Below are 20375 nucleotides of genomic sequence, written 5' to 3' on the forward strand. Positions count from 1 at the left end.
CAGTGCTACACAGAACAGCCCCCAGTGCTTTCCAAAACAAACCCTTTCTCTCTTTCTGAAGTACATCTACCCAGAATCTTCATCCACCTTTACCCGTGTACCTCAGTGCCTTTAAGACACTTGAGAAAAAAACCACGTTACTGCATAGCTCACATTACTTGAACGCAGCACTGCACTGTGTGCCACCTGGCAACGCCTGCACGGCCAATAAAGGAGGCCATCACTGCTCCTATACCTTCTCAAATGTTTTGTCTCGGGTGACTCTTCAAAAACTTACACAGTGAGGGTTTTTCCCAAACAGTATGAAAGATGATGTCTTTTATTGGCTACCATTTGCCAGCGCCTACCTCAGTCAGCTGCTAAATGCAGCTGTGGGACAGCTTGGGATGTTACTGACTACACAGCTGGGATTATCAATATCTTAAATTTGAATCTCCCTGGAGTTAGTGGGTAGAAGAAGTTTTCATTTTTAAGACTTATTTGATGAAAGTTTAGGAGCTTTCATCAGTAACTCCTTGTCAGAATAGCCAAATTAGTCTCGACTCAGTAATTAGAAGCATTGCCTGCTCCGTATGCAGCCAGTCCCCAAAGCTTTCTGGTGCAAGCAGACCACTCAGATCTTAGAATTTATTTATTCATCAACAATTTGGGGTTTTGCCAGTCCACTATAAAAAGTGAAAGTGACAGGTGATCACAAAATGAAGTCAGAGAGCTGCAAAAGATATTGCATGAAACAAAAGCAGGTTCCATCACTTTTAACTATGAAGAAATACAGTAATAAAAAGGTGAAGTATTAACAGTGTATACATTTTTAATATAACTCATATCCCAGAAAAAGTAGAAAACTAACTGCCACTGGTAAACTCCCATTAATGTCTAGATTTAAGTCATCTTAGATACCATTTACAAATTTTTACATGTAATTTATAAATGTATGTGCACATACAATGTACAAATAAATTACAAACTAGATACAAGGAAGAAATTCTTCACGCTGGGAGTGGTGAGGTAATGGTGATTGTTCCCCTATATTCAGCACTCGTCAGGCCGCACCTCGAGTACTGTGTCCAGTTTTGGGCCCCTCGCTGCAAGAAAGATATTGAGGCCCTGGAACGTGTTCAAAGGAGGGCAACAAAGCTGGTAAGGGGTCTGGAGCACAGGCCATATGAGGAGAGGCTGAAGGAGCTGGGAATGTTCAGCCTGGAGAAGAGGAGGCTCAGGGGAGACCTCATTGCTCTCTATAACTTCCTGAAGGGAGGTTGTAGTGAGCTGGGGGTCGGCCTCTTCTCTCGTGTCATTAGTGATAGGACCAGAGGGAATGGCTTCAAGCTACGGCAGGGGAGATTCAGGCTGAACATCAGGAAGTATTACTTTTCAGAAAGGGTGGTCAGGCACTGGAATGGACTGCCCAGGGAGGTGGTGGAGTCACCGAGCCTGGGGGTGTTCAAGGAAAGGCTGGATGTTGTGTTGAGGGACATGGTTTAGTGGGAGCTACTGGGAATAGGTGAACGGTTGGACTGGGTGATCTTTTAGGTCTTTTCCAACCTTGATGATTCTATGATTCTATGGCACAGGCTGCCTTGAGAAGCCTGCAGGGACCAGGCTGGATGGCACTTTGGGAAACGTAGTCTAGTGGGGAGGTGTTGGAACTTGATGGTCTTTAAGGTCACTTCCAACCCAAACCAGTCTGTGATTCCATGTCTCGTCCTGCCCCTCCTGTCACACCACAGGCATGCACCAGAGTTACTCAGTACAACCACTTGAACTGAAGGAATAAATATAAACACAGGTTGAAGAATCCAGAAGGGATGACTTGGTTTTCCTGAAGTCTGGTTCCTTCTTACCTTACAGAGGTCAACACAAGGCCCTCTCCTAAGGCCTCCCAATGAACAGAGAAGTTAAACAGGATTGTTTGTGCTGCTATAATTACTCTTCAGAGAGGGTTAACAAAATACAACTGTTCTCAGGAATCTTTGCATCAATACTAATTATGTAGAAAAATAAACTCAAGATGGAGGCACCTTACTTTCCCAAGAATCTAATGACCAACATTTTAAAATAAATATGAAGAAGGGAGAGTGGGCAGATTTCTCTTTTTGCAGAAAGAAAACTGAGCTGTAAGAAATCTTTCTTCTGAGTCAGCCACCTCTTGTTTTTGTGACTGAGTCAGAACTAACAAAAGGAAAAACAACGTGTATAAAGTATGAGAGAAGGGACCGTGAAGCGAGGCACAGCTTCTGTACAACTGTATCGATTTATCCTATAACTATCATACGAATTATCTTCAATACCAAAATTGACTGAAAGAGGCACACACTGTTTCTCTGCAGCCCTCGCTGACTGCATTGTGTCGGGAGGCATCTTCCAGACAATCACAAAACTCAACGAAGAATAATCGCTATCGCAGTTTGTTACTCCTAGCTGAGCAAGAAGTACCACAGAAATTAAGACATTCATCATCAGGCTCTTGCCACTTAAATAGCAAAATTAACCTCGTGTAAAATGTGCTAAGTTCAGGGACTAAACAGAAAACTTTCTTAGGAAAGACAGTGGGGGCAGAAGTATCTGGGCAGTGTTTTTTCATTTACGCACAAATGCACAGGTATATAAAAGAAATACGTATAAATCAGTATATAAGATTTATATCTTTATGCATGAAATATACTGTGTACATATAATACACATAAGGGTTAAATGTTTTATGTAGATACAAATATATTTTTAAATGCTTAAGACAACTCCCATCTGTCACACAATTTAGTCATGGACTGAATCCTGGTAGCCTAGTCAGTAAATTAACTCAAGTGAAAAGAAAACAGGGTCAATTCCAATTCATCTCTGATCTACTTGCTGACCTTATCCTTATGACAACTATAAATTTAAACTATATTATCCTCACAATCCTATTAAAGCAGGAGAAGAATGCAATTTCATCGGATAGAGTTTGACATTCAGGTGCCCCAGGTCTCACAGCACAAGCACTGAATTTCTATTTTGTACCAAGTCATTTTGGATTGAACATGGCAAATTCAGTAGGCTGTACACTTCATCTGGGTTTCAGGAAGGTCCATCTGAATAGCAGACAGATGGAAAGTCTTCAGCCACTCTCATTAATGAATTTCAGCCTCTCCACTGAAGGAGAAGGCATGGCAAAAGTTCTCAAGGCAGCAAAACTCAGTAATAATTCACTGATCCAACAGGAAATCCTGCTTTCAGAGCACAGTAGAGATCATCAGGTAGAATTTTTACTTGTTAGCCTATACAGAAAGAATTAAAAAAGGAAAGGATGTTTGTTTCATAAGCCCGAATTTACAACTCATATTCATATTACCGGTTAACGAGAGATGAAAGCTTTAGACCTTCAGCATTTCTCCATCATTTTACAAATGCAATCAAGAGGAGCTCCAGACACTCAGTTCACAAACAGGACATTAGCAAACACAGAACTGACTTGGGAATTGCAAGCAACCTTTGTGCAAGAAAAATGGGTATTTTTATGCAGCAGGAAAACCATGCTCCAAGAGTGAGCAAACCAGACATGGGAGAACAAAGCAGTAATGGCTTCACAATTAAAAATACTAACCAGGTTTCTCTTATTACTCTGAATTGCTTAACCACAGTATAATTTCTCATGATTGAAGAACTCTTATCGTCCCACAGTAAAATGTCTATGTTTAAGCACATAGTTAGACTTGTGCATTTCTTCACATTGCCCACATCCATATAGCCACTCTGCTGCTGTTACGCTCAGCCCCACTAAACAGTCCCCGAGGTAAACCTGGCCACTGACATCATATGAGGACTGTGAGAGAGCTTCACACCTCTTTGCAAATATGCTCACATTCAGGGCTTCCAACAGCATACAGTATTTGTATGCATATCATAAATGAAGACTACAAGCAAAGGAGGGCAAAATCACAGAATCACACAGAATCACAGACTGGCCAGGGTTGGAAGGGACCTCAAGGATCACGTATCTCTAAACCCCCTGCCACATGCAGGGCCACCAACCTCCACATTTAATACCAGACCAGGTTGCCCAGGGCCCATCCAACCTGGCCTTGAACACCTCTGGGGATGGACGGGGCATCCACAACCTCTCTGGGCAGCTGTTCCAGCACCTCACCACTCTCTCTGGAAAGAATTTCCCCCTGACATCCAACCTCAATCTTCCCTCCCTCAACTCAAAACCATTTCCCCTTGTCCTGCTGTTATCTACCCTTTCAAGGAGCTGATTCCCCTCCTCTTTGTAGGCTCCCTTTAGGTACTGAAAGGTTGCAATGTCTCCCTGCAGCCCACTTTTCTCCAGGCTGAACAAGCCCAGCTCCCTCAGCCTGTCTTTGTAGGGGAGGTGCTCCAGCCCCCTGATCATCTTTGTGGCTCTCCTCTGGACCCTCTCCAACAGCTCCCTGTCTTTCTTGTATTGGGGGCTCCAGACCTGGACACAGTCCTCCAGATGGGGCCTCACAAGAGCAGAGTAAACGGGGACAATCACCTCCCTGTCCCTGCTGGCCACCCCTCTTCTGATGGAGCCCAGGATACCATTTGCCTTCTGAGCTGCAAGAGCACACTGCTGGCTCATGTTAAGCTTTTCATCCATCTGGACCCCCAGATCCTCCTCTGCAGGGCTGCTCTCAAGGACCGCTCCTTCCAGTCTGCGTGGATGCCTGGGATTCCCCTGGCCCAAGTCCAAAACTGCACTTTGCCATGTTGAACCTCATCAGGATCACCCAGGCCCACCTTTCAAGCCTGTTGAGGTCCCTCTGAATGGCATCCGTTCCTTCCACAAAATTCTAAAGGACTAGATCAAAAGGGCACAAGACAATTAAGAATATGAAAAGTTTGATTTTACTCTTGAAGAAAATCTAGTAGATGTAAAATACTCATTTTTGTTTTGCTGATGCTGAAGCATTATTAGTGTAGCTTATGATTTTCCTTCTCCCTCACAAATCCCAACCTGGAATATCACTCTCCTTCCCTTTCTTTGTGTATTCACCCACATCATTTCTGGAAGTGAACACTTCTACCACATGCTCCATCTCCTGCAGTCCCTCTGCTCAGCTCCACAGCTGTAGATCACCTCCCCACCCACCGCAAGTCCTCCACAACCGTATACAAGCATCACTGAAGACAACCTGGAATACATGCAAAGACTTTGATCAATAACCAAGATTTTAAAGTTTGATTGTTTAATATGAACATCAATCGGGTGAATATCCATCTCTACAGAACTTCAGTCTGAATTTTTATTAATTTCTTTTTGATAAAATGAGTTCAAGATAGATTTGAGCCTTCCTGCCACCAAAACGAGAAGTAATTTAGTTGGGAATGTATGTCTTAGAAGTAATATTTTTCACAGAAGAATAATTTCAGGAAAGAGCTAGTGATTTTTCAGCTGTAAGAGATCTATTTAGATACGGTTACACTTGCAAAAAATTGCTTCTCATAATTTTCTGCAGATTTGACCTCACTTCTCCCTAGCATTCAGACTTGAGAGCTAGAAGCCACAGTACCGGCATCTGTTTCTCTAGCTCAAATGCTCAATTCTTTACCATTATTACCCCTTTACTAATGGGGTTTCTTCAAATTTACCATAAAATTCACCAGGAACCGTGCAACAAATCACTCCTCTGGGACAGAAGGAATGCTCAAGTGTTCTGTTCCTGTGAGTAAAAAAAAAAAAACAAAAAACAGATGCAGACAGTGCTGAGATGCACAAAAGCAGATGTGTCCTGCCCTTTACTTTAGCCTTCATTATGAGGACACAACGCTAACAACAAGCAACTGGAAAATAAAAAATTGGTTCCCAATATACCACATGTCACGACTCAAGCAAACCTGATAGCTCCTTGACTTTCGTCCTCTTCACAGTATGTTCTTTCCAAGAAGCCATTATCTTGCATCTATTAATTGCTATACTGACCTGACAGCCAATATCCTACAAAAGAAAATAATTTTCTCGATTCCCTCCTAACACTGAAACAGGCACAAAATCTTGACATAAAGTATGATCTGCTCCGATTTATTCTGGATCTTTTCTCAGTACAACAGAATCACAGAACTTTCAGAGTTCGAAGGAACCTTCAAAGGTCATCTGGTCCAACTCCCCTGCGGTGAGCAGGGACACCACAGCTCCATCGTGTTGCCAAAGGCCTGATCCAGCCTCACCTTGACAGTCTCCAGGGTCGGGGCATCCAACGCATCTCTGGGCAACCTGTTCCAGTGCCTCACCACTCTCACTGTAGAACACTTCTTCCTTATATCTAACCTAAATATCCCCTCTTTAAGTTTGAAAGCATTTCCCCTTGTTCTGTCACCACAGACCCTGCTAAAGAGTCTGTCCCCTTCTTTTCTGTAGCTCCCCTTTAGAAACTGAAAAGTTACCTCACAGCCTTCTCTTCTCCAAGCTGAACAACCTCAGCTCTTTCAGCCTGTAAGAAGAATCTGAAGATCTGAAGAACCGCTTGGCTCTACAGGTATTATGGTCACAAAGTCCCAGCACAAGGAAGCCTTGCGATAGGTGAAGGAAATTTCTTAGAGCCACACAGGTAAGAAATTAATCTAGGTGAGAAACAACAGCTGAGAGCCTTCTCAGCCACATCGGTTCCCTCTCTGCCTGAAGGAGCCCAGCACAAATGCCAGTACAGCAGTGCCCAGCTCAGAGACCACAGGGTCACATCACATGAAAGCAGGCAAATGTGTCCTCACCTCCGGGGAAAGCAAGTACACAACAACAGCTTCATGTGAAATTCCTTTTAGCTAATATTCCAGAACCAAATGGAAGATCTACAAATGAGAAACTAAGGCCTGCATTCCGGTGACATGCTCACATTTGATAGAAAAACTCAATCAAAAGTTACATTTTCCTTCTCCAATGTTTTTCCACTAAATAATTTAGCATTTCTTGCATCAGTGTTTATTTATCTATTTATATCCAGTAAATATTCCATTACAGCTGTCTCAGTTTTCATCATTAGCAACATTGTCCTTTACATCATAAATGGGTTTAGAAGGCTTCTATTGCTTAAAAGTGTATTAAAAAGTGTCCAAAGGTAAATTAAAATAAGATGTTGTTTTTCCAACCACATTGAAAGATTAGCAGTAACAGAGAAATGTCACGATTGATTAGCTTCACTGACCCACTGAAAAATTCAGCTGTACTAAAAATAAAATGCTTCTTAAAAAGGACAGAAGCTAAAGTAATTCATGTTTTAAATTTCCACCATTTTAAAAAGGATTGAGAGTGGATTACAAGAATAATGCTGGCTAATGAAAGCAAAACTTTTCCCTGGCTTAGTGTAAATGCTGACCTTGAAACCAAACACAGAAAAACTACCTGCAGATGTGCTACATAAAACTTGCTTTTGTTTTAATGCCTGCCCTCTTGAGCTAATTGTAACGCCTGACCCAGCCAGCAGAAACTTGACTCAAGTTCAGTCAGTCAAAATATTCAACCTTCAACACCTACACCATCTTTTCCATTCCAAAGGAACTACGGGATGCCTTCCAAGTCACTTGCAACATTTGATAACATTCAGTAATGAAGTGTCCCTAAGCTAAATGCTCTTTATTTGCATTCACACATTGCACTTTCAATTTATACCATATCATTCACCTCCTCCATAACAGTACCACATCTCTCAGATTCTTGAATGCTAAAATAATTCTCTCCTGCTGGCCAAAGGAATATTTGCTGGAATGTTGCTATTCTCAGCTCCTGTCCTTTCCCCCTCCATTCACCTCTCTGATACAACACTAACACCGAGTTAAATCATGGAACAAAGTAATAGCAGTGGTGGATTCTGAATCTCTCCATGTCTTCAGATACAGGTAAGATGCCTCCTGAAACCAAAACCAAAATTTGTTGCATTCAAGACAGGAGTGGCAGAGTAAATTAACAGGGTTACGGTACTTGGAGAGCTCAGACCAGATAATCACTTCCATTCATATCCACGAAATGTAATTACTGTAGCACTAAAGATCTGCAGAAAAATTACATACTAGATGAATCATCAAGATTCAAAATGGCAGCCGTGATCAACACAATAACATATATTCAAAAGTCAATGTGTAAAAATGGTACAAATCTGCATCAAATGATGTTAAGGGAGACAAAAAATCTGCTGACAGGGCTGACATGAGCTCCTGAGGGATCAGGCTGGAAAGCTGCCTCACGAATTTGTCATTTCTGTAGCACTGGAAAACTATCACCCAAAGAACAGACCAATAAAACTCATACTAGGACTGTATGTATGGGAAGAGGGATTTACTGTAAAAAAAATGATATTTTTTGAAATTATAAGGTAGATGTGTAATTCCTCCACCAAGGCAAAGAAGACCTATGGAGACAGAAATACACATTGTCCTTTTATGCTCTGCAAGACACTGCCCTTGCATTGTGAACTTGATGGAAAACTGCCATAATGCCAGTGTTTAAAGGCACTCTTTATCTCTGAGCCAAGGATATGGAACTGTCAGTGTAAACAAAACAGCAACTAATATTACTTTTGCTCAGTGAATTGGAGATTAGGGAAACAGGAAAGCCATTAAGGTCCTTCACAACATCTCTCTAAGAAGTCAACAAGGACATATAGCTGCACTTCCTCAGAGAGTCAAGCTCTGCTTTCAAGAACAACCTTTCTGAACATCAGCTCAGTAGGTGAGCAGGTGTGCCAGCAGCACAGCACAGGGGTCAGACACCAGCTTCTGCAGGGTGGGCAGTTTCTACAGCCCTGGTTTGGAATGAACTGTGGTAGCACTAGCTAGCCATTTCACATACGTAGCCACTTGTTTTCTCTTGTCAGCGTGCCCACAGCAAAATTAGCAAGGCAGAAGTACCTTTGACTTATTCCTTCTCTTCCACTTCTACTCTGAAATAGCATTTTAAACAACACTTTGTGGTTTTGGTCATGTAAGGGGTGGATCTGAGAAAAATTACAAAGCCATTTTTGTCATTTACCTATGGGGTTCACGACTCAAAAACACCTTAATATTCTCCCACCCATACACTGCTTTGAGGGATTTCCTACAGTACACCCTCAAGCTTCTAGAGGCACATTTGCCAGACATCTCACAGCCCAAGCACAGCCCCATTAACATCCAAGCATTTACACACAGCAAATGGGGCTGCAAAGGATCAGACGAGGCAACCTGTCTTGCTCTGGAAAGCACCAAGGAGATGGACATTTCCTGCTGGAGGATTAAAAACCATGCAGTTTAAGCAAAGAGGGCAGCAGCCCTCCACTGAAATAAGCAGACAGCCAGCAAAGGAGCAGCGTGCTATAGATAATGAAGGATGGGACACCACTAAAACCTCCCTGCCAGGCTGGCCCAAGGCAATCTATAGCTCACTTATTTTTGACATAAGTAAGGCTAGGAGCTGTCACCCTAATTGCTTTATTTTCCTCTCACTCATTCAGATTAATGCTCCTTCAAGAGACCTTTACCCCAGAGGCCGTAGCTGTTCCTTCATCCAAGCTGGAGCAGAGCCCAATGTGCAGCACGCAAGAGGCCACCCGTGCTGGGCTCACCCACCCCATCACTTCACAGCTGTACAAACCAAAGTCCCACAAGAATGAGAAGCATTAGCTCCAAGGGACACAGGAGCCTTCTCGACCTTTGTCCTATCTTCCTATCAGTCTTCACGTCAAAATATGGAAACAGCACACATTTTCCCTTTAAAATAGCAATTAAACTACAATTTGCATATTAGTGATACTGTAATGAATTACCCAGATCTTCATTTTGGCTCACAGCTCATAAATCTTCATCATAACCATGATTTTCTTTCCACAGTCATTGAATTGTTCCAGCTAAACTTTGCACAGGAGATAAGAATTCAGAAATCTGCCCCAAAAATTTGTTAAAAATACGTATGGGCAGTTTGTTAGGCCAGGTTTGCAGCAGCAGGTGTCCCCATCAGGGAACATATCCACATAAAGAACCGAGGAATGGTTCTCATGATATTTACTATAAGCACTGCTGACAGTTGTCAGGATACGTTGAGTATGCATTTATCAGTTGTTCTGCTTTATTACTATTGCAGGAAACAGCATTTCCTTGGAAAATTAGTGCTCCATAATTTCTAGTAGCATCTCATGGTATTAGCACTTAACTTTTAGAAAACCAGTCATGTAAAAAGCATGTAGCAGTTATTTATAATGCCATTGCCATCACCCAGCAAGCATTCAGGCACTAATAATCTTAGAGGAAATTGCATCTTTAGAATATACAAATCCTGCAGATTCAGAGAATACTGATCAAAACAAAGTAGTTTTAATACTTAGCTTTTGGTTCACTCATCTTCATCTATGAAACTACTGCAACATATCAAACAAAGCTATAAATCAGTGATTAAAGACAATGAAACTGAGGGTATTTCTGCAGGCTTGAATAATCTACTAGGAGTTTTTAATGAATGATATTTTAATGAATCATCTTAAATCATTTGCTATCCTCATAATTTCTGAGATACAACACCACGTATTTCAGTCACCTTGGGTCTCATTTAATCAAAAGACAAAGGGTGCCTTGCTGCAACCTGAACTCACACCAGCTTACACGCTGCAACATGAGCACATAAGCAATGTGGTACACTGCTATCATAGATACACCAGAAAGATCACCTTCAAAAAACAGTTTCAAAACTTCTGTGGTTAAATATGAGCTTCACAGTGCTTCAGTGTAACTTAACCACAGAAATGCTCTGAAAACAGCTTTTTCTTGCCAAGACAACAACCTGTGTGATACTGCAGTAGATTCAGTGCAGTGGAGAAGGCTTGTCAGGCTGCTTTAGAGAGCACATGGAGTTAAGGAATTTTTAAGCCATAGTTCCAGCACCCATAATAAAGAGGTGGCCCTGCTTGGTTCATGAGCTCCATTCATTAGCAACTTTGTAAACAGCATTTCTGCTAGATGAGCAGCACAATCCTAGAAAAGATAATGATTTATGAGCAACTGACATCAGAACTGAGGAAGCTTTTCCTGGCTCCTAGCAGAATGTGCTTAACAAAGGGTGTAACTGAAAGGTTAAAGGCAAGCCCCTGACAGATGCGGCATCTTTCTATACTGCATTCTTCATTACAAAAGCCGCCAAAGGCTCACAAGGTGCACTGCAGACATCAAAACAAACACAGCTCACAATGGTTGAAAAGCAGTTTCAAATGTAAAACTTTTCACAGAAGCAAAATCATCCACATCGGAATCGAGTACTTACTCAGTAGCTTACGACACATACAGCTGAGATCTATAAGGAGGGCAAATTTTAGAATGAAATTCCTAAATAATACTTTTTACCCAGATTTGAAACATGACTAAAAGCATTTAGGATGACCATTTTAAGAGATGCATAGCAGCCGTTTATTTGAAGTCTCACCTGTAACTCAGAGACAAGATTTTAATCCTGCAGATTTTTCAGTTTTCCTACACAGCACAGCAATTGACACAAACATCTGGAAAGCTTCCTTAGAGGCAAAATAAACAATTACTGTGAATTTTTCATACACTACAGAAGATTTTACCGAGTCCCTAGAAAATTAATTGAAATGGAAATCAACAGAGAAGAATCTGAAGATGCATTTGAAGCAAGAAGAAGGGCTGCTAAATCAGCCAAACTTGAAAGGACAACAAAGAAGCAACACGATTATCTTAAAATAATAAGTGATCAACAGATCTGGAACCTAAAACCGATTACGAGTTCTTTCAAAAGACTGCCTCAAAAGCCCCTGTTACACACTTCAACCTAACAAGAAATGCACGAATGTTCTATTTATCGTCCTGTCAGCCTGACCTCAGTATCAGGGAAGGTTATGGAGCAAATCATCTTGGGTGAGATTGCACAGCATGCACGCAGTGTCCAGGGGATCAGACCCAGCCAGCATGGGTTTGTGAAAGGCAGGTCGTGTTTGACCAACCTCATCTCCTTCTATGACTGGGTGACCAGTCTGGTAGATGAGGGAAGGGCTGTTGATGTAGTCTTTCTAGACTTCAGCAAAGCCTTTGACACGGTCCCTCACAGGCTTCTTCTGAGTAAACTGGCTGCCCGTGGTCTGAACAGATATACACTTCTTTGAGTAAGGAACTGGCTACAGGGCCGTGCCCAGCGGGTCGTGGTGAATGGAGTGAAGTCCAGTTGGCGACCCGTTTCAAGTGGTGTCCCCCAGGGGTCAGTACTGGGGCCCATCCTGTTTAATATCTTTATTGATGACCTAGATGAGGGGATTGAGTGCACCCTCAGCAAGTTTGCAGATGACACCAAGCTGGGAGGTGGTGTTGATCTGCCTGAGGGTAGGGCGGCCCTTCAGAGGGATTTAGACAGGCTGGACTGCTGGGCTGAGGTTGAATGGGATGAGGTTCAACAAGGCCAAGTGTCGGGTCCTGCACTTTGGCCATAACAACCCCATGCAGCGTTATAGGCTTGGGGACGAGTGGCTGGATGAGTGTGAAGAAGAGAAGGACCTGGGGCTGCTGGTGCTCAGCTGAACATGAGCCAACAATGTGCCCAGGTGGCCAAGAGGGCCAATGGCATCCTGGCCGGCATTAGAAATAGTGTGGCCAGCAGAAGCAGGGAGGTGATCATCCCCCCCTACTCAGCACTGGAGAGGCTGCATCTCCAGTACTGTGTTCAGCTTTGGGCTCCTCACTACAGGAAAGATGTTGAGGTTCTGGAACATGTCCAGAGAAGGGCAATGAAACTGGTGAGGGGTCTGGAGCACAAGTCTTATGAGGAGCGGCTGAGGGAGCTGGGATTGTTCAGTCTGGAGAAGAGGAGGCTCAGGGGAGACCTCATTGCACTCTACAACTTCCTGAAGGGAGGTTGTGGTGAAGAGGGATTTGGCCTCTTCACCCAGGCAACGAGCAGGACATGGGGCAATGGCCGCAAGTTGTATCAGAGGAGGTTTAGGTTGGACATAAGGAAGAACTTTTTCTCTCAGAGAGTGGTCAGGCACTGGAATGGCTGCCCAGAGAGGTGGTGGAGTCGCCGTCCCTGGCAGTGTTCAAGAGGGGTCTGGATGACGTGCTGCGTGATATGGTTTAGTACTAGTGGTGGCAATGGTGATGAGAAGATGGTTGGACTAGATGATCTTATAGGTCGTTTCCAAGCTTGTGATTCTATGATTCTATGATTTAAACAGAATGATGACAGGCAAAAAGAAAATCTGAAAAGTTGTCCAGGAAAAGAAAGAAATGTTTTCGCTGACTCCTGTCCCTGGGTTAGCACTGCCACCACAGATAGCTTCCAGAGGCACTCCTCAGTGACATGATTGATATCTGATTTATATCTGATATAACTGAACATCACATTGTTTCTTATAAAACAAGTTCCAGTTATACTTAAGTTGTTAAAACTACATGCTAAGAAATTGTGATTTCCTTACAATTTTCCACCCGCTTTAAAGGATGCCTTCAGCACTTGCTTTTGTGCATAAAGAGGTTCTATCAGCAGGTTTAATTCCCACTCATGGCTGACGTAAGACATTTTTTCATAACACTTTGCTTTTATAGCACTTTGGCTTACATCCAAATGTAGGCCCACTTCACTTCTATGCAAATGTTTTGTATTTCATATAAATTGTAATTTGCTTCAATTCAACTGGAAACACACAAGCATGCAGTTAGTAGGATAGAAACCTAAGGCCAGTTTTGTAAGAAGGATTTATGGCGTATCAGCATATTGACTTGCAATTTAAAAAATAAACAACCTAGGTATTTACTCAGCCAGAATGCTAACCTTGCAACGTGCCTCCAAGGAATAACGCTTTCTCTCTCTAGCAGGCTGCCCAGGAACAGCTTTATTCTCTCAGATAGCAGATGCTGCTACAGCAGGAGCAGAGTGCCATCCCTGAGGGAATCAGCACCACCTCAAGTCAGCCAGCATCACCCCTTCTCTTCTGCCTCCTTTGTTGTTTTCTAGCCTGCCATCTCCAGAAGAGCACCAAGGAGACCAGGTCACACACTTGACATGAATTTACATTCAAGAATATGAGTTAAGAAGAGCTGGTAAGAGGAAGAAGATGATGTTTCAAATAGATTTTGACCAATCTCATCTTTATAGAAAAAGCAGTGTATCTCACTGCATGGAACAGAAGGTAATAAAATTCCAATCAGAATAAAAAGAAAGAAATAGGAGGCATTACTTCCAGAGCAACCTATGTGCAAGCTCCTGCCACATTAACTCAGATCTGCCAAGTACTAACACTGGCCAGCCATGGGCTGACAGAGGACAATTCAGTTTTAGAACTAGAGGAACAGAAGTAAGATCCCTAATCCAACCTACTCCCCTAAGTACACCCATCCTCCTCCACATTTCTGGCCACAGATGGGAAACTGTGACAACCTCCTGAAGGTAGCAGAGAGTTCAAGTGCTCAGCTTTGATAAAGGTAGCTGATAAGACTATTTTATGCACACTAAATACTAAAGGAAAAATGCTGTTTATAAAAAATGCAGTTAGTCGGCTGATTAGCAGAAGTTCATTACAAGTGCCCCATGCTGTTAAATAACAGCACAGAAAAAGAAAAAATTCAAATATCAGTTGAAAAAAATAAGTACACTGCTTAACAGGAGACTCCCCTTGCATGTTAGAAAAAACACCTTGCTGAAGCAGATGGCTATCTGGATATCCTTTCTACAGAGAAATAGTTGCTAGGTAGGAAAGGATTCACAACATGCACTTACCAAATGTGCTTTATGGGAGGAAAAAAGAAGAAAAAACACCTTACTAAGACATTATCTTTAAGATTAAATGAAAGCAACATATCTCAGAATACTGAGCACAGAGTAACCCAATAGTACCGCTAATAGTTCCCGATCAAGAAAATAAAACTCCACATCATTATTTTTAATAACCTTTATAATCATATTCTATAAGAAGTGCTCACTTGTTTTCTGATCTGATTTGGATCAATTCCTACTAGCAGAGGTGTTGTTGAAAGGAAAATTTTTGAAGATCTTTACATTAATGTTTTGGATCTTTTACGTTAATGTAAAGATCATTTGTTACTATCAGTATTAGGAAACAGCTCATCATGTACAGCAATTTGGTTCCTGGTGCCATAAACCCAATAACATCATCAAAATTAGGACTAAAGTTTATAGCTAGGTTGTAGTAGGAAGGTAAAAGCAAAGTATTAAATAGACACTAAATAAATTAAATAGTATTTAATTTATAAAATATTTAAAGTATTATTAAAGTATTATTAAAGTAATATATAAAGTATTTAAAGTATTTAAAAGTATTAAATAGACTTTCTGTCAAAAAATTGTCAAGTATTCAGGTCACATTCATAAATTATAACTACTACAAAGACATATGTCATGCAAATAATATTACTTTATGCTAGGAATATAAAATTATAACAGCATAAGTCACACCCCTTATCTTCTGGGAGCAATTCTGATCTCTAGTATTTGAGGGCAACACACATGACTTCAAGCAAGTGTACTGCTAAGAGCAGAATTTTCTCCTTTCCAGAGGGCATTCAAAATCACTGAAATTCATAAGTCTTACTGTAAAGTGCACTTACCAGCGCTGGACTGTCTTTAGATTCCAAGTCAAAAACATTCCGCCGTTTCACTGTCAGCAAATCAAGATCTTTGGTATCGTCATCGTCGTCGTCATCTTCAAAGAACTGCATGGAGTTTGTGTTTGGAACGCGGCTTGACAAAGCACCTTCTTTTTCCTCCTCCTCAAATGCCTCTTTTGATTCACATTCAGACTCACTCTCTTCAGTGCCTTCACTGGAAGAAGGATATTGTTGAGTTTCTTTCCTTCTCTCCTTTTCCTCTGGTCTGTTATCAGACAACTTTCCACCTGAATTAATTCTGCATTCTTCCATTCCTTCCTTCTTCAGTGAGGAGACGGTATTTTTGTTTTGCTCCGTTTCTTTCAAGGGATTTCTCTTTTCAGATGTCTCTTTCACTGATAACTGTTTCTGAACTTTCTGAAGAAACCTCACACGAGGTGCCATTGCAAGCCCAAGTGATCTAGAGCATGGAATTAAACAAATACATTAATCCGAAAGGTAGACACAAAAATTTTACTAAATTAGAAGACCTCATTAACAGCTCAAGTGCTTCCATTGTAGTTATGATCATTTAAACTTACACACTTTGATCAACATATTTACAGAATAGTGTTTGGTACTCAACAGTACACAGTAGGTTGAAAGACACAAATGAAAACGAGGAATGAAGATGAAACAATTGAGATAACACTGGAGAAGACCAAGAAAACAAAGAACATGAAAACCTGGAGACAAGAGCAAATTAAATATGATCTATAATGAAATAAGCAGAAGAAACACTGATATAATTTGGTGTTGAACATACACGGATGGCACGTCAAGCACTGAGCACTCATCAAGTCGTTATCCTTCACTGCTAGAACTACACCCAGAACATCATCCCTACCATCTGGTGGTGATCAGAAGAACAAACAGTATGGATAAACTGCAGGAAAAGCTCTGGGAGAGACACTTGTACCTTAAAAGAAATCCCATCTGCATTTATTCCTACTGCAAAGCATTGGCTTTGTGGCACACATAACTGAGTGCCACGGTGCTATTATTAAACCCAGTCATTCCTATGCTAATGCTTTATGAAAGCAGACAAAAATTCCGCTTTTCAGAATTCAGAAATATTATATGGGAGCAGAACAAGAGAAGACTGTATGTGAACAGATATTTTGCCAGTTTTTCCTATCCATCCTAGAGAAGAAGATTAGAATTACAAGAACTGAAATGACCCATAAGCCAAGCAATACAGCTCTTAGTCTTGGAGGTAGGTAGAGAGGTTTAATATTGCTAAGAAAATAATAGCAGATAATCTTAGACAAATCTGTGCACACAAAAATCCTCCAAACACTTCTTATTATAAGAATTCCTAAAGAAACTTGATTTTAGGTCACTACCATCTCTTTTTTATAGTATCTTCCAAACCGAGAACACTTTGAGAAAGGCATTCTACAACTGTTGAAAGTTTCCTCATGTTGTTAGATGTAGTAGTTTCCTCAGAATACATTTCTTAATCAATTTTCCAATCTAAAGTTCAGATGCGCTAAAAGATTTTCATATATAAATGAGCTCTTCTTTCCAGTCCTTTTGGAAACACAAGACAGTTGTAAATAACCTGTCATCGTTTCTGCAGAATACCAATTCTTATGCAAACTAGCTTTTCATTCTGATATGAAGTTACAGCACTTAATAAACACAAACATACTGCATCAGGAAACTTGTTCAGAATTATAGGAATGCACAAAAGCACAGGGCAGCAATTTCTTCTACAGCAAAACAGATTCAGGAAATGACTTAAAATAGTCTGAGAAAAGTAAATACTCCAGAATCCCAAAAGAAAATATATGCATTATTTGTTTACCGCTTTTAAAATGTTTTCAGAAGACAGAATGTACAAAGCACTTGAAAATAGGAGAAATCAAATCAATTGAAGTGATACAAATCTGAGTTAACAGTCTTTCCAGGTGGCTTGATTAATAACCAAAACAAACAGAAAAATGGCTTTTGCTGTGTTCTTTGATTAGCAAGCTTCAAGTCTACACTAAGGAGATAAAATGCAAGATGCTTGACTAATAAAAAGACGGACCAAGACCATCAAGAGTTTCTAGGCCAGAATCAGAGATGATGCCACAAAGAAGCTGTCATGGATTCATGTTCTACAGCCCAAGCCCTGAGAAAAACAAAGTGTGTTCTTCTCTGCTGAATTCTGCACCTGGGACAACCCTGGATATATGAACAGACTGGTGCACGCAGTGCTCAGGCAGCCCAAAGGGCCAACCAGACCCTGGGGTACCCCACGGCCAGCAGAGCCCGGCAGGGGGAGGGGCTGTGCCCTCTGCTCTGTGCTGTGCAGCCTCATCTCCAGCACATCTCTGTCACTGCAGAGGACCAGAAAGCTCAGATGCTCACAGAAGTAGCAGAAAGGGAAGGCTGGATCTCACAGGCTGTTGAGGGAGAGCAGTGTGAGAAACGCCCAAACTCCACAGAACACTAGAGAGGATCTTGGTAACGGCATGGGAAATAACCTTGTCTGCTTACAGGTGTACAAAATTGCAACCAACTGGGAAAAAGTAATTAAGGCCAGGCCATTAATTTCAAAGGAAGCCTGTGTTTAAGAAAAGATGCACAACGACAGCAAAAAGGACGGCCATGCAGTACCCAAGGGCTGAGATGTGCAAAGCCATACCTGGCACTGTCTGCAGAACACTGGGCAGCTCTGTGCTTGCTGACAGCAGCCAGAGCAGGAAAACAAACTAAACCTTCTGTCCTGACCACATCATAAGAATCAAGGCTATAGCTGCAGTGGAGTGGCCTATTTCTCTGGTCAGTGACAGGACAGACAGGTTTAGAGAGATGGACTGTGCATTCTAGTATCACGCACTTCAGGTCTGATAGCACCTGCAGATATCTGCTGTTCTGTAACACTGATCTGCAAGCAACAATGCTATATTCAGCTGGGTACGAAGTTGTCTGCATTAGATATTTCCCAAACAACTTGGCTTCAGCCTGCTATCTTTATTCTCTGTGCATCAGTGAAGAGATACACAGAAAAATATGCTGCATTCCTCCTGGAAATCACAAGGAAAACAGGGAATTACTTCCTTAGCAGCTCCTTAGAGCAGTGACTAACCTAAATCCAGCAGACTTGCCTATTAACATACTCCCCCAGATTGAAATGTGCTATGTTAGATAGCCTGAGAAGAAAAAAATAAATATTCCCCCACCTCTTTTTTACCTTGACTCCTAACCAAGAGGCCAGAGTGACTTATTACCCCTTTTCTCTCTTATTTGTTTACCTTCGCTTACATTTTCAACACTGGCTTTTGCAATGAAAACACAAATTCTCTTTTATGTAGTGCGGAGGTTCTCCTTCATGAAACCTGAAGGCTGGCTCTGGTCACAGGCCTGATCAAGTCTTCCTCAGCAAATTATTCTTGATAGCAATTTGTAATGAAAGGATATTGGATACAACATTAACTATCATAGCTCAAAGGTCACAATATCTCTGGAATAGTTACTTATGAGGGGTGAAATTGGGGGTCACCTCCATTGGTGCAGAGTTTGAGCAGGGCATGCAGGCTCTTGTTCATAGCTGGCAAAAATGCATAGCTAATGGTGGTGGCTATGCTGAAAAAGTGTCTTGTAGCTGTGAATTTGCTCTATCAGTGTTATTGTGCTCTTTGTATCTGCTGCAGTTTCCATGGAAATAAATTGGAGGCATTACTTTCAGAGTTATCTAACTATATGCACACGTATACACACAGATGCACAAAAAAGACCACTGCTTTTCTGCAGACTGTCAGCAGCACTGAAAATAATCTCAGTGCACAGACAAGCCAGGTAAAAGAGCAACGGAGGCCTGACATACTGAAATGCAAACCTGAGTGCAGCATGTTTTTTCTATCGGATTTTAGCCAAGTAACAGCTATCAGGCTAGCAGTAAGTCCCTGAAGAAAGTCTGAAATACTTTGAGGAGATTCAGTGTGCTATGGCATGTGCAGTGAATGGAAAGACAGCTGCAGGGTGTATGTAGGCAAGCCTTACAGTCTGGAAAGAGGGAAAGAAGAGATGCAACAGAAACTGCTCAGAGCAGAATCTCCAAATTATCTCTTAAATGTGTTATCTTCTGACTTTTTGATTATGCTTCCATATAGTCCATATTATCTGTTCTACTCCACCCAAAAATTGCCCATTATTTCCATTTTATCACAGCAATGGCATATTAGTAATTTGGCTGAGTTGAGATTAGAGTTGTCTTTCATGAAGGGTCAAATCCTGGCTCAGATGGCCAACAGGAACTATGGAGTATTTTGTCTACATAAATATCTGATACTAAATGCTGAAATTCAGAAAGAGGTACTGAGATTCCTAGACTTCATCACTACCACCATCTGTTAGCAGGCTTGTTAAAACACTGGTTAAGATTTTGTGACCAGTCCTTTCAGTCCTCATCTTCTGTCATTCAGCACAGCAAGACCCACAGTTCAGTTTTAAAGACACTGACAAAGCACACTGTTGAAGGGCAGGCAACAGATGTAATGAAATTGCTGAAATTTTTCCCAGTTGTCTTAGAAATGTCCTAGTCCACAAAGCATTTTTATAACAGGTTTATTACCTTAAAAAAAACCAAAATCGTGTTAATTGAAGCATAGCACAGGAAGACCAGGTGTTCCACAGTCAAGTAATTTGCCACATTTTAGTTCATTATGCCACCTACTAACAAGTTTGAAGACTTAGGTCTTCTCTGTATATAATTCAAAAGACACATAAAATCAATTTATTATGCATCTTTGATCACCCTCCTGTTCCCTTCTGACTACCCCATGTCCCCTGAGATTGTTTCAAAGCTTCACATTTTAAAACAA

General features: G+C 41.4%; 1 protein-coding gene across 1 annotated transcript in view; it reads right to left on the bottom strand.

The window, feature by feature from the left end:
• The window catches only part of DDX10 (DEAD-box helicase 10), a 172387-nt gene that overhangs the window by 110441 nt on the left and 41571 nt on the right, over positions 1-20375 (bottom strand). Inside the window, exon 13 of the mRNA XM_048935168.1 lies at positions 15523-15982. Within this exon, the coding sequence (XP_048791125.1) occupies positions 15523-15982 (460 nt within the window). The remainder of the gene's footprint in view (positions 1-15522; positions 15983-20375) is intronic.

Source organism: Lagopus muta, chromosome 1 (genome assembly GCF_023343835.1).
Source record: "Lagopus muta isolate bLagMut1 chromosome 1, bLagMut1 primary, whole genome shotgun sequence".
Lineage (NCBI taxonomy): Eukaryota > Metazoa > Chordata > Aves > Galliformes > Phasianidae > Lagopus > Lagopus muta.